Genomic DNA, 15,460 nt, shown 5'->3' with positions numbered 1-15,460 from the left:
AAGGCAAATATTATTTGAATTTGGGGGCCTCTGGGTGGAAAGGGATCTACATAAGGTTCCAAAGCTAACATTTGTCACTTGGGCTGCAGTCTGCCAGAGTTGCTGAGTTGAATAATTCTGACTTGGCTATTCCCCTCTGCTGGCAAAAGCCAGTGGAGCAATCAGAGTTGGCTATCTACCTCCCCACAGAAACAGCAGATGAGGAAAAGGGAAGGAATAGCACTTGGGCTTCCTGTCATCAAAAAGCAACTGCGAATCTTCCCTTTTTACAGCAACTTGGTGTATTTTAATCCAGAAACCAAAAAAAGGGCAAAAGGGGAGGTCTGGCTTATAAATGACTTCCACACTCTGTTAAACCTGCAAAATTTGATGGTATATACACAGATATTCTATGACAATCGTAGATTCCTTTCCTAACTCCAAAAAGGATAGTATATGGTAGACAATAATTTCTATCTTCACTCTTTGTAATTTGTATATATTGAATAGCACAGGGGGCAGCATTGGCCTATGTAATAAAATATACTGTGTGTATGAGACAGGGACAAGCAAAAAACCTTCCCTTTCTACCTCTCAAACATATAAGCAGTGGTTAAAAACCCAAACAAGCACAAACGCAAAACCTTTGAGACTAAGTTGTTCTTATTTTGAATAAACTTCAATATTTACTCAGTCTCTTTGCATCTGAAGATCTGTGAAGGATAATGTGGAGCAGGAAACTGAAAGAAAGTTGTTTAGAGGCTTCAGACCAAAAATGGTCTACTTTGACTTCATTGAATGTTTGGTGCTGAAAAAGGAAAAGACTAGAAAGCCAGCCCTTGCTTAATCCCCTAATCAGGTATTTCTTTTAAGTAATTAATTGCTGGGACTACTACTCACATCTCACCTGCTTTTGCCAAGACTTTCCATAGCGGAGTTTTCAAGCTCTTCTCATTATGTTTTGCAAAGCATTTTACAAAACTGCTTTTTCCCTCAGCCATCTCTCTCTCATGCCTCCTTCCTAACATGTCAGGTGTAGCAATGCAGGTTTTAAGACCTTCTGGTGCCATGGAGGTCATTAAAGAAAAACAGACTTTTAAAAATACCCTTCAGGAGTGACAGTGCTTTTGTCAAAGTTGCAGTGTTCTGAGTGCAATACGGATTTTTATGGAGCTCATGCAATGACGTGGTTTAAGTCATAACTTAAAGTGTCATCAGCATGGAAATTTTCTTGTTTTGGTAAGCTTCACAAGTTAAAGAAGGTTTCTGCAAGTTTCTGAAAATCTGTCTTCACAGAATCTGAGCAACCTTGGATCAAAAAGGATAGATCACAAAAGAGGTTTGCAGTTGTTTTAGTGGAAATATTAGTCAATTGTATGTGACAGAAAAATTCTTGCCAGTCACCAGAGCTTTTAATCAAATCTGTCTGCCAGCTCAATTCACTTGATTAAAGACATTTAAATGAAGAGCAACTGCATTTTTTTTGTGCTGATGATTTTACTGTCACTTTTGCAATCTTTATATATATATTCTTACTTGAAATGCTTTAATTTGCCCTCCCCTAAATATCCTGGTTGAAATTCTCTATAGCGTGCCTAGTCCTGGTGGCAGTTCAAGACTGAACATGTTATTAGGATGCAGAAAATGCAGCAGCAGTCTTAGTATATTCAGTTAGTTCACTGTTTCTGAAACTTTTGGAAAGTGCAGCATTCCCTCAGTCAGCTGTGTCTGCGTTCCTTCCGGACAGAGAAGCTAGCACTATCTGTAATTACTGGATATAGCAGAAATAATTCCCCTGCCCTGAGGGAGCTGGGTGATCGCTTGTAATTAATGGCAGTTAGCAGTCCCTTAGATTGCTATTGCTGGGCTAGCTTTGACACTTGCAGCCTTGTCTTCCAACCCTCACCTATGCTGGTGTTCCTGGCTGCACCGCTATGGCATGAATTTGTTTCCATCAAGCCCTAAAATCTAGTCCTAGGCAGGAAAATAAGAGACCAAATTTCACTTCCAAACTATAGTTTGGGTACTACTTGGTCTAGTTTAATAAAACCAGATGTAAAATTGGAACAAAACGAATGTACCTCATTTATATCAGTGTAACATGGATGTTGCTCGTTCACACTGGTATAATACACAGTTAAATTCTGACTCTTCAGAGTAGATTTGTTAGACTCAGGACACTATAATGTCCTTGAATAAATGCAACAGAGGCACGTATGCTGTGCTGACAGTTTGCTGCTATCAAAATACAAAAATTTAGGTGAATATTAATGCTTCTCCAGCAAACAAAAGCTGAATCAGTTACCAGTAATTGTTCACTACCATCTATTTTGTAGTGCAGTATGACAAAGCTAATTATGCTATTAGATGAATTGTCTCATTTATTTGCTTTCTGAGTCTTGTGATTTATTTATATGTTTCTATTATTAACTCTTCATATACTTAGCGCAGTGGTTACTTTTCTCAGAGTTAAACCTTCTGAAGTTATGGTTTGTTTGGGACAGCACTGGAATTCTTTTTTTTTTCTTTTTTTTCTTTTTTTTTTTCAAAGATAAATAAAAACATCAACATCCAAGCAACATCAACATCTAAGCATTTGTAAGGTCTTTTTTGTGCTGAAATATGAAGAATAAGTAAGATAAATGCAATTCAGTAATACAATGGATCCCCTCTCCCTCCTAAGCTCTCAAACAAACTAAAAAATTGTTCTTAACTGAAAGTAATCAAGAAACTTTTTTATTGTTGGGATAAAGACTGAACAAAATTTAGCAGGCTCATTTTGGCATTAGCAGCATTAGCAGAAATGTCAATGTTTTACAAACTGTTTGGATATAGTATTAGCATAATATTTTGGAATATGGCACTGGCAGACTCATCACAGCATTTGCCATAACTGAAGTTCAGAATCCAGACTAAGATATGCAATATTGAAAACAAAACAAATACTTTGCTCAAATACTTTGCTGTAATTTTGGTTGGAGGCATTAGGGGTAAGAGAATAAAATATATTCTGGATTATTTCTGTGTGGACAGACACATGAATACATTGTAGTAGTACTAATTATAGATCTTGTTATAACGCTTGAAGCTTGCATTCTGTCAAATCAGATTAATTGATGGGAGGAAACATGTATTCGCATAGGCAATGTGTAGGAATAGAAACCGGCAATGTTTCAGCACACGTACAGTGCCCCATGCTACCCCTTTGGCACATGGTAGTTTATGCTGTTTTTGCTGGAGTCCAGCAAAGACTTCAGACATCTTTGCTGTCTGAAATTACTCTCCTGGTTTGCTCATACCCACCAAAGTGCTGTTTCCATCAAACAGGCTGCTGTCTTGGGAGCATTTTTGCATAAATTTCAGTGGCCTTCTAAATGTTTTAGCTCTGCACACTTAGCTCTGGTGAAGTCTGTGAAGAGGGTAATGAACTTTCACACTCTTTTTCTATTCTTTATTTAAAAAAGAAAGGAACTGTATGTGCCTTTAAGGAAAGGTGTTGTTGGGGAGTTTAATGCAAGGGCAAAGCCCAGATTACAGCAAGGTGGTGTGTCAAAGGAGGCTCTGAAATTTCTGCTTTGGACTCATGGTTTCATGTTTGAAATATCTGTTACACCTTCCTGAGAAAGGCAGTCCCGCTCCTGCATGCCCAAGGAATTTTGTCTGTTTTGTAGTGATGTCTCCCTTTGTAGAGGCATAATGTGGGCACTACTCCCCTCAGCTGCCTTTTTAACACCTCTCTGCTGCATGTCAGCAGCATCATCCTGTATCGGTATTTCTACATAATAGTGCATTTAATCAGGAGGGAAAAATACCTGTAATTAAGATCCTTCCTGCACAGCGCTCAGTCAGAAGTCTTTTAGCATGAATGCAAGTGCAGTCCTGGACTGAGGATGAAGAAGCAAAGAAGGTGAAGTCCCCATTTGCCTAAATCTATGTGCTGTGATGAAGGAGAAAATGGGTGTAGGGCTTGTTTGTCTTGCCTAAGGCCTCCGCATTGCTCCTCATCCTTTTGCTGTCACTGAGAGAGCTGACCTGGTGCCATGGGATGGGAGCATGCAAAAGCTGTCTGTGGTGGGTGTCCCAGGTCCTCTCCCATGGGCTAGTGGAGGAGGGAAGGCAGTTGCCTCTCAGGTCAAGGAGGAGTCCTCTTCCCCTGGACCCCATCCCAGGTCATAGAGAAGCAGGGAGAAGTCCAGGGCTAGATCTTGTCTGAAGGCAGCAGTGGTGTCCTGAATCTCTCTTGCATCACTTGAGAGACAGCTTGGGGAAGTACATGGGTGCAGCAGAGTGGGTTAAAGCTTGTGCAGAGCTGTTCCAGCTGTAGGGACATGCAGTGCTGTATACGCAGCCCTATGTGTGTTCCCAGCATGACCTCTCCCCAGAGACTGTGCAATAGATGTCTTTGGCAAGGACATGGGGTTTTGCTCGGACCTGACCTCTCCTGTGCTTTAGAGATGTGGTTCATCAGTCAGGAAGTGGCTTACTGTTGCATCTGTCAAATGGCAGTCATGATGGGCAAGCACTTTAAAGGGAGTAACCCAGATGGAGCAGTTTGTGCCTTGTGTACTGAACACTTGTTGCCTGTGTGCAGTGACTGGAGCGAAAGCTGAAGCAGTTCTTTTTTCTCAGCCTAGAAACTTCATCCTTTTGGAAGCTACGCTTGCTCAATAGCTATCCATTTAAGGACAAGGCAAGTGAGATGATATGTATTCATGGTAGATATCTGCAGGACCAGTTCACAATATTTTACAGCTACAGCCATTGTCTTGATGTTTGCTCTCATGATATCATAAAATCAGCCTGACTGGCAGCAGCTTTTGTAAGCAAACAAGGAAATCCCAAACTTGAGCTCAAACATTGTGATATCAATACCCTGCATTTATATTTTGACCTGTGTTACTCACTCCCTCAGTACCTTAAAATCAAATGGGCGGAAAGAAAGACATTGTGTTTTGTGACTGCTGCGCTTGCCACTGAAAGGCAGAGACATGTGTAACACAATAGCTGTTCAGCGGTGGGCATCAGCATAAGGGGAAGTAGTACAGGAAATGAAGAATAATATTATATTCCAGAGACGCTGCTGGAGGAGTTTAAGCAGACAGCATGCCCCAGGCTAATGTTGGCATCTTTGCTCCTGTGGGAAAACTGCTGTGAGTGCTTGCAAAGTGAGCAGCAGCCACAGTTGTGGTTCTTTGTGTATCTTTCAACAGAGGTTCCTGGAGCAAACATATTGGGTTGCTCCTCATAGTGCTCGAGAGGAAAAAGGACTGTCTGGGGAATTTTGTGCTCTTATTCCCTATAACTTGAGAGACTGTTGCTAGACTTCGTTTTGTGTGTGGCCACATGTTGTCTTGAGGATTATGGGACCTTCTGAAGGGCACGGCTAGCTGGACAACATCCGGTGCTAAGCTCCTGTGGACACAGACAGAAGGTAGTATCCTCTTGCTGCTCCAGATGCTGGGAATTCCTTGCTGTCTCTAATCAATCACTGTTACCATGGGAGAAAATAAAAGACCTACTGTACTGTAAAATTTTGTTAAAGAACAGAGGGAAACTTTATTTTTAGGAAGTCCCAAATGACTTTTTTTCCCCTAGTTGTCTTCTGTACAAAGCAAATCCAAATGGAGGGGTAATGGAAATTGAAAGGGAGAGATTCTTGCTAACAGCTTGTTTTATTTTGTTACCAAAGTGGTGCTGTTGTGTGGGATCCCATCAGGGACCTCAGCACTAACTCAAGCTGCAGGAAGTCACCCTGTGTCTTCAGCAGCACTTTCTTCAGTGCCATCTCTGCCTGCATTGAGCAGATAAACTTGTGTCTTTGTCTCAACTTCCTACAGCTAACTGTCACAACTGTAAAAGCATTTGCCTTTGGCAGGAGTAGCATCCTCAGACACATTCCCGATTCCTTTGTGGCTGCCTTTAGTCTTTCCACTTGCTTCTATGAGCTATGACATTGGGGTCTCTCTTGCCAGTGCTCTTTCCTCTCCCAGTTTATGTTTTGCATATCACTGTTTCCTGCAAACACCGAAGGCCTATCTCTGTCCATAATTCCTATAAATATCACTGCTGTGACATCATATCAGTCCAGCCCTTAGTTTCCTCAGCAGTTGAGTGCAATGATGTGTTTGTCTACATTCTCCTGATTTGGCCCCTGTCTCAACTTCCCACTTTTATTTATTTTTACAGTTAGCTATCAGAATACACAGTCTCTATTCAGTGGCTTATGATCATCTCAAAGACTCTTGGAGGTCAAAATACAATGATACAAAATACCATGCATCATTCAAGGCTGGGAAAATACCTGTGTTCTCCTGTTTCACCTTTTTAACAGTATCTTATCAATATTTGCTTAGGTCTTCCAATCTGTGGAGGAATTGTGACCTAGCACAGAATCTCATCTTTCTCTGTTTTTTCTTCTCTGCACCTTGCTATCTTTATCCAATATCTATTCTGTGTATGTCTGCCTTCATAACTATGACATTGGTTCATAATTTTTCTAGTGTTTCTGCAGTGACTTTTCTTTAACTCCTAGCCTCATCCCTTTCTATTTGCTTTTAGCTATCAACTGAAAATGAAAGTTTTGGCTTTCCTTCACAACTTTTTCTCTTCTGTCATTATGTAGCTAATCTTTTTGGCACCACCTGGTGTTTTAAAGGTGTGGTTTGCATAGTAAATAATAACAAGATGAAGGTGAAAAGTACCTGTGTTCTGCTAATCCTGCCTGGCTGATTATTGCTGAGGAAAAGCATGAGTCATGGGCTAAATTATAACGTGGGTAAACTATGGACACAGGTTACACCACCATCAGATTGTTGTTGACACATTTTACTCATAAACTGGCGCTCATACGTTTACAGTTTAAAGGGAAAAGGTTATTTGAAAGGTGTATGGATTGTGGCATGTTGGCAATACAATGATGATTCCTGGCAACAAATGAAACGTCATGGAAAATATTCCTGTCTAAAGTGGGATGGAGAAAATACAATCTGTGCATCCAGCAGTAGAATTTAAACATGCATACAGGAAAGGATGAAGTATAAATGGGGACTTTTCATCCAGCCATTTTATGTAATTGTGATAGGCCCCACACACATCCATGGGGTTGAATATCTGCCTCTGGTTTTCATGTGGGGTTTAGGTTAAAATATCAGAAATGCTTAGAAGCTAAAACATGTGCCTTCTACACCAATATAGAAATTTCAGAATCTATGTGTTGATTGGAGCACTAAAAGCCACAAAGGGTTTTCTTAAATGTGATGGCTTATACATGGAGAACCAGGCCCAAAGTAGGTCTAATATCAAATGTATTTTGTGTACTCTTTGGCAAGATGATGTAGAAGTAGTGAAGGATGACAACGTATTGCTCTTACAGTGTTCTTTCCATCAAGCACTCAACTGTCCTTCCCACAGGTAGGTGGTAATGCTGTGCTGTTTTTCAGATGGAGGCACTGATCAGGAGTAGGGAAATGATTACCTGTGACCTATGAAACGTGGCAGAGCTTCTGTGTCTTACTGATGACACAGTAAGACTGGGTCAGCTTATTGAAAAGATCAGAAGTGCCACAAAATTGGTAAAACTCTAAGAATGTAAACTTTAATTCAGTATAGGCTGTTTTCTTTCAGTATAATAGAACTTTTTACAGAGCTATGTGTATGTAATGTCTAATCTTATTCTGTGTATGCAAAGTGTCTAATCTCACCAGAATTAAAATGAAAACTGACATTTTTTGTACTTTGGAAGAAAGGCTTAAAAAGGTGTAGTTTTACCTAAAAACTTAATTTATTTTTTTCCTGCTGACAACTGCCTTTTTCATTAATGGATGCTAGGATTTTAGTTTTCCTGTATAGGAAAATCACTCTGGAATATGCAGAAACAAGAGAGTGAATCAGTAAATTGTTGCACAACAGCAGCAACCCGAGCCCAGTTATATACCCTCTTGCACACAACAGATTTCAAAGCTGAAAGCCCTCAGACTTTTTGTGTGTGTATATATATGTGTGTGTGTCTGTGTGTACTCCCGTATTAGGAGAATCTCTGTACAGGCAGGCATAGTCTGTTGTTACTTTGCCCATCTGGATTTTGAGGTAGTCAAGTTACATTGCTAAGAACTGATTAAAGCCCTTTGAACAGGGGCTTGGTTGACTAGGCTAATTAACGCATCCTTCACATTTTCACAAGCTGCTCGAGTGTCAGCGTGTGGACTTGTACAACTGGCATTGGAAGTCATAGCCAGCCAACATATTTTCACGGGAGCATGTCTTCCCTTGCATTGCAAACTCCTCTGTTGCGGGTTCTGCTTCTCAAGAGGCAACTTCTACACTGTGTGACAAAATGTATAGTAATACTAGTATAATGTTTCGACAGTTATTTCCCCTCTGCTCTAGTGTCTTTGGCTGAAAACACCAAATCAATAACCTTAACTGAAGAGCGGCACACAGGGGATCTCAGCAGAGTTTGGGGGGTGATTGGTGGGGTCAGGGCAGTGAAGGACATCTCTGTCCTCCCATCTTAATCCTGTCCAGAGGAGGAATCCCACCAGTGTAAAGAGAAATACCCTGTATCTTGCTCCCTGCTCTGCCTGGGATCTGTATGGGGACACTGGAGGCGGGTATCCTCTTGCAGAACTGGGACAGTAGCTTCCCCCGAGCAGACCTCTGGAGTCTGAGCCATAGGACCTGCTGCAAGCCTCCAGCTTTATGAATTATGTATTGTCTTTTAATGTATTGTTTGTGGTTGTTGTTGAAAGGCACTGGTACAGCCGTTACTAATGTGTTGGCCTTGATCTCCCTTCAGCATGTGGACTTTCCCCATCCTGTTTTTTGGGACTTTGGACAATGCCGCTTTACCAATTTATTTATTTCAAAGCGAATTTCGTCCAAGTTGCAAACAAGAGGAGGTTGCCTGCAGTGAAGCAGATGGCTCTTTGCCAGGAGCGAGTCACTGACTTTCTGTAATTTACCCTTACATTTTTATTTATTTTTTTTTGCTTTTGGTTTGGTTGGGCTTTTAATCAGAGCCAGCCTTTCTCCAATAGCCCGTTCCCTCGCGCGTGCCTGTGTCTGTGTGTGTGTGTGTGAGAGGGAGAGGGAGGCAGAGCGAGAAGCCGTGCTTGGGCTATGCTGACAGACGACTTTTCCCTCAGTTGTCAGGTTTTGAGCCTGTCAGCAGCGCTGCTGGTAAGTGGAGGGGAAAAAACCATGCCAGGGCTTGAGGGGGGAGCGATGCTGACCTGGCGGGGAGCAGCCTGGAGGGACCGTGGGATGCCACTGGTGCAGCGGTACAGGCTCCCCAGCTGCCCGTGCAGACGGCTCAGTTGTCAGCGAGGGATTTTCCTCCCCTCCTCCCTTGCTAAAGATCCTTCAGCTGGTATTACTGGTTGGATTCTTGGCTTTTTTTTTTTTTTTAATTGGGAAAAAAAAAATCTGTGTGGGTTTTGCAATCCAGAGCTGAGCCTCTAATCCTCTCGGTCCGCCAGAGGATGGTGGGGTGCTGGCGTGGCTGCCCCCCGTGTACACCTGAGTGCTCGTGGGCTGCTCACGCGGCCCTGCGCCTGGGGAGGGGGGAGAAGGGGCTGCCAAAAATGTTGGCCGCTCCTGGGCAGTGTTGTTAAAGGTAGAGCGTGCATGTGGGGGGCAGCGTCCGTCCTCGCCGAGCTTTAACCAAAGCGGTAACCTGCAGCTATGGAGTCACCCACTAAGGAAATCGAAGAATTTGAGAGCAACTCTCTAAAATACCTGCAGCCAGAGCAAATAGAGAAAATCTGGCTTCGTCTCCGAGGCTTGTAAGTAGTACTTTTTTTTTTTTTCTTTTCTTTTTTTTTTTTTTTTCATATTCTTCTCCCATTTCCTCCCATTGTCAAAATTATTGTAGCACTTTCCTTTTCCTTTCTTGCTGGTGCCTTCAAAATCACTCAGGAGTTTCCACACCTGTTCTCCATAAATACAGCAACTTAATCTTAGCAAAAGATCCACTTTCTTCCTTAAATTAAACTGCTTGTTACATTGAACAAACATTATCCAGCAAGAATGTAGAAATGTCATTAACGAGGCATTGTAAGTTAGCAGTTACTGAGATGCTAATCACTTTAGTGGCTGCACTAGAAAAGTTTTGTTATAGCCTGAAGGGTACCTAATTGGGTCCTCTGTTTTTGATAATCCCACTGTTAGGTGCAACATACAGAAGAGACTTCTATTCTGCACATGTACACCATTTCTGGCACTGATATGGTTAATAAGGACAAAATAGGCAGAGAATGCACAATTGGAAAGCATTTCTAACAGTGCTTGTGATAGCTGCAGATTCATGTTCCACAGATCAGATTGTACTTATTACTTTATACATTTGTTTTAAGCCTGACTTGCCATGAAACAATGGGAAACTGACTCCTGAGTAGAAAAAAAAAGTACCTGAGCTTAAAGAAGAATTTGGGACTGCAGAAACATAGAAGTTTATAGACTGTAGATCATGTATAGCTTATTTAGAGTTAATGTCTGGCATCTTTTTTCAGAGTCTCGGTATGCAAAATGCTGTCTACCAGCAATAACAGCCACTATTGGATGAGTAGCGTTTATTTGCCCATCAGTTTTTGGCCAAACTGAAGAGGAACATTACCATATTAAGCTGCATCCCTCCCTGTGTTCAGAATTGTGTTTGTTTGTTCTGTTTTGTTTTGCTTTGGTTTGTTTTTTTCTTTAGCCTCGCATGTTAGAGTTATTAACATTTCAGCCCTCAGGGTTGGGGGGGGGGGGGGGGGAGGAGAGAGAGGGAACAAGGAGGCTAGGAAACAGCAAAACCAAGAAAACATAGGAAGAACAGGCTGAAAACAGAAAAGAAGGGGGTCCCAGTTAAACTTGAGTTGCTCTGGGTGTTAGTTTGTGTGAGCAGCAGCGGCATACATGTATTTTGTAAAGCATATCCAAAACTTCTGTAGGACTCCAAGCAGTCTAAAAGACAAACATGAATATGTATTTCTTTCAAGGCATCACTCCAGGAAGCCTGTTTTGTGAAGGAACTTAATCAAAGTAGATGACAGCTGTCTTGTAAGCCTTCCAAATAGAACAGCTACACAAAACAAACCCTCTTATTTTCAAGTCTGTGCCATGCTGTAGTATTAGGAGTCCCTGAATTTCTGTCTAATACAGAGTTTATCAGTGTGCTGATTTGGATCACACCTGAAGTTGTAGATAATTCTTCAGCAACATTGTAGTTCAGGGTCTGTCCTGCTGTTTGTACAAGCCAGTGGCTGCATATTATACATCAAACTCCAGGCTGTTCTACCTTTTGGAGATTTGGCAAAACTGTAAGACTTATTTGAGATATGCAATAACTAAACCTCAGGCTGTTTCTCAGTATAGCCCTCTGTGTTGGCACTGCGTGTGTGTAACAAATGTACTTTTTCTCTTGGAGTTTCAAGATTTCTTTGCTTAAAGAGTAGATAGATTTTCTGCAGAATTCATGCTCACAAGATGCAAACTAAAATGTGTTCTGCTCTAATTAAAGACTGTAGAATATTTTCCATCTCCAGTCATTATACATAGGCTTTTGGTGCATGCATACACACACAGACTGGTTGCAGGTTGAGGTTTGGCATCATATTTCATGACTTTTCTTATCCTTTTTATGCACATCTATTTGTGTAAGAAGAATGAGTAGATGTGCACAGCCATCTTAAGTACCTCTTAAATAAGGCACTTCCTTCTGGAGAGATCAAATACCACTTAAGAAGACATCTCTCCCCTGCCTCTGGTACTCTGACAGAAATATCATGTAGGAATTAGTCTCCAGGCACAGTGGTGCTGCCAGAGCAGTGTCAAACAGGCAGTCAGAGGCATCATGCCCGGCTAAAACTGCCCGGCGACCTGATGTCTGCAGCAGGCAGGTACCCAAAAGGTGATTTGATCCTGACTCCACTCCTTCAGTGAAATGGGCGGTGAGGATGTAAACAGTTCCAGGTGCTGCTCAGCGTTGGGTTTGACATCTCCTTGGTAGGACTTCACCTGCAGCAAGGCTGGTGCCTTCCTCCCTGTCTTCCCACCCGCCAGTGCCAGCTGGTGTGTTTGCTCACAGTGACTCAGAGGACAAACCACTCTCCTGTTTCATCACCTCTTTTCCAAGGGCTGGGGAGGGGGCTCTCTTGATTTGCACCCTGTTTCAGCCTGCTTAGTTGAAAGGCAATGCAAGCCCAAAGGCTGCAAAAGGGTGGTTAAGCTGAGGCTCTTTTCAGACTCATAATTTTGTGTGTTTTCTGGTTAAACAAGTCTGGCGATTGCTGTTTTGCCATGTGCCTGGTACAGTTCTGTCCTGCAGGTTGGTTGGCCTTTGGAGGTTTGGGCATGAGTACATGTTTTCAAAGAACAGAGAGGGTTTTTGGATGGTGTGCCAAAGGCAGGTTTTTGAGAGGCTAAGCCAGCTGTCTGTTGCAACGTGAGTAAGGGTCAGATTGATGTAAGGGCCAGACAAGATACTGATTTTGCCTCTGGAGTAGATTGGAAAGATTTTCTTCTTGTTTTCATTATGCATCTCTCCAAGACACAGATTCTTGGTCAGGACAGCCTGGTTGCTTTATAAGGAGAGTGGTATGAGGCAGTGGTCCTTGGGCCGTATACGAATTCCTTTTACTGTTTAAGAATGAGGTAAAATACTAATGCCGCAACATTTCCAAACTGTTTTTACTTGGCATATATGTACTCATGACTTAATGATTCTGAGCAGCAATTTGTAGGAGAGTCAAGTCACTGGACCTGTAGTGGGTTAATTAAACCTTCAGGTTTAAGGGAGCATGATAAATTGCTTCATTGGGTGGTAACTCATCTGTGGCAAAACCCTTACGTGTCTTGAACCAGGGATCTATGAAATAAATATTGTCTTTTATATACGCCCTATTAGATATTAATTTAGATTTAATCACGGCTCAGAAATAACATTTTAGTGTTTTATTATTAATAAAGGAAAGGTTTCTGAATAAGCTGTTTCCTGGGCAAAGGTACCATTAGAGGTATATGAGACTCCCTGGGGAAAATCTTGCAAATTGTGTTCTGGCAGCCTTGTCCTTTCTTTATCTCATGCCAGAATACCAGTGAGAGGTTTACTCCAGAGTTCTCCTTGTTGGAGCTCACTCCAGCAAAACAGCTGCCCATACTGGACATGCAGCCATCAGGGTCCTTTCTTCCCTGGAAATGAATGCACCAGGTTTCCCTGCAGCAATGACCTCCCAGAAATAGACCTGCTTCTAAGTTTCATCATCAGTGCCGTAAATGAATCAGGCTGGAGCAGCTTCACTTCCCTTTAGGGGTATCTTGGGTTGTGGTAGTTAGAACAGAGGAATCACAGAGCCACATGTGAAAGGATGTAGCAATACATGCTGACAAACTGTTATGTGAGAATGCTCTTCTCTCTCTTTAGCCACTCTCCTGTAGCAACACTTCCGAGCTCCCCAGTCCCATCACCACACCGGCCCGGGGATCAAGTCTTAAGAAAGCAGATTGCAAAATATAGGGGAATGGACAGAAAAGTTTTGGGAGAAGATGCTGTATGTGCTCTAATGCTCAGGTGGTGAGAGGATATTAAGACCTGGAAGGTGGGCTGCCCCCAAACTCCCTGTGGCTGTAACAGGCCAAACCCTGGGGACTTTTGACTCCTGCGTGTACTTGTCCTGCATCAATGTGAACACTTCCCTGCTCTAACTGCTAGAGAAAACAGCAAACATGCCTTGCCCAGAGGCTTCTGTCTTGGCTGCATGAGGGGTATATGTGCACTCCTGCTGAGCATATATTACATGCATGAGCGGATCTCCTCTGTTCCTTGGCTGCTGCTTGGCTGCAGGGATGTCCATTTGTGCCCTCACACGGGGCTTACCTTTGAACAGTTTCCTGTTATTCCCCAGCAGCATTCACTCATGAAGGCTGATGAGCTCAGCCTACGAGAAAAAGTGTTTAAGGACGTGCTGATTGTTTGTTTATGGCTCTCGGTAGCTGCTTCTGCCACAAAAAGGGACTTGAGCTTCTTGCTCTTAAGCTAGGACCATGTACCATCATCTTTGCCCCATTCATCCTCTCCAGAAGGCTGTCTATTATTCGGACTTGCTTTACTCAGCTCTGGGCTTGGACGCTGTAAGCAGAGGAGTTACACATAAGTCTGCCCTGTGCTCTCCTACTGTTTATAGTGCAGTTTGTTAAGCACGGGACCTTCTGCCCTACAAAACATCAGTTAAGTTTAGACTGGGCCCACTGGAGAGCACTGTTGGTGGCAGAGATTGGAGACCTGATTTGAAATATGACTGCATGATTGCTTTTTGAACTGAGAGTTTCTTCAGGGAGCTATGAGCAGCAGTGGCTGTGTTGGGGTGTTCTTGTTTTAGCACGTGGACTTCTAGCTGTAGGACTTAACCCGAGTTAGGACTCCTAAAGCCCCATGAAGTGGAATCAGTTACCTCCCAACTTCTCAAACACAAAGAAAATGCCAAAGCCCTTTTCAACACTAGGATTAGGTGTCATGTCTGATGGCACTTAAGAGTGCAGAGGCACATATCCAAAAAGCTCCGCTAGTTTCAATAGACCTACGCTAGTTTAGGGTAGCTGAAGACCCATCCTGGAGATGTTTTCAGCTTGATTTTTGGTTGCTTTTATGCAGAAAAATAAAAATTTGATTTCTAGCTGTTACAGTATTAACAGCATCTTCTGGTGTCCCTGAAATGCTTTAAGCATTGTAGAGGGAGAGGAGACAAAATGGATTTTAACCTTCTTTCCCATAGCTGGGATTATAATGTTAAGTTGCTAAATGCATGATAAATCTCTTCATTCTCAATGTAGTACTTCCTCATGCTGCCAAAGATGAAATTACAAACAGCAGCAATCTCTGAACTGTGACTTAAATGGGATGCTCGATTTTGACCTCATTTTTCAGGCTTCCTGCTCAAACCTGTCAATGTAGAATTGGTCTAAGAAATCTGACAGGGAAGGAAAATAGAAACACATGTAAATCAGTGTCTTGGAAAACTTCATGGTTTTGCTGAAGATCCAGGATGATATTTCAGCACTTAGGGCATTTCCTCAACTTCCTCTGCAAAGCACCATGCATCCTATTGACAGTGAAGAAGTCCAAATGCAAATGTTTATGGAAGATTCAGATTCAGATTTGTTCTTGAAGTAAATGGTGAGGCAGCAACTGATTTCAATAGGAAAACATGGAGCCTTGATGACTGAAGACAATTTGGCAAGTGTTACAGTGCCGCTGCTCAGTTATCTGTTTCCCTGTCTTATCTGTATGTGCTCTGCAGTATTTTTAGGTTTTCTTATTTCAAAAATGTCGCATACAGAACAGCTGGTTCTCCCAGTGACAGTAGCCTGATCTGCTTCATTTTCATTTATGTAGCCATCGTAAACAGGAAAACAGAGAGCTCCCTTCAGTTCCAGAGGCACTCTCTACACAGTGGGCTTTGTCCCCAAATATTTTAGCTGGCAGCAGATAGTAGAGGTTTAAAAA

The 15,460-nt window shown here is 42.3% G+C and overlaps 1 protein-coding gene across 9 annotated transcripts in view; it reads left to right on the top strand.

The window, feature by feature from the left end:
- Positions 1 to 15,460, top strand: part of PDE1C (phosphodiesterase 1C) — a 311,425-nt gene that overhangs the window by 94,486 nt on the left and 201,479 nt on the right. For 2 of the 9 annotated variants that reach the window (XM_082755209.1, XM_082755213.1), the window contains exons 1-2: positions 9,219 to 9,346; positions 9,659 to 9,761. The exons of 5 other annotated variants lie outside the window; for them this stretch is intronic. In XM_082755209.1, the coding sequence (XP_082611335.1) occupies positions 9,241 to 9,346; positions 9,659 to 9,761 (209 nt within the window). In that variant the 5' untranslated portion in view covers positions 9,219 to 9,240. Of the gene's footprint in view, positions 1 to 8,888; positions 9,157 to 9,218; positions 9,356 to 9,658; positions 9,762 to 15,460 lie in introns of those variants that run through there. 2 more of the 9 variants (XM_082755214.1, XM_082755215.1) reach the window with 2 other exon arrangements.

The sequence above is a fragment of the Aythya marila genome (genome assembly GCF_965140915.1).
Source record: "Aythya marila genome assembly, chromosome: 2".
NCBI classification, from domain to species: Eukaryota; Metazoa; Chordata; class Aves; order Anseriformes; family Anatidae; genus Aythya; species Aythya marila.
Note: the sequence above shows the minus strand (reverse complement) of the source record. Positions and strands in the feature narration are given on the sequence as shown.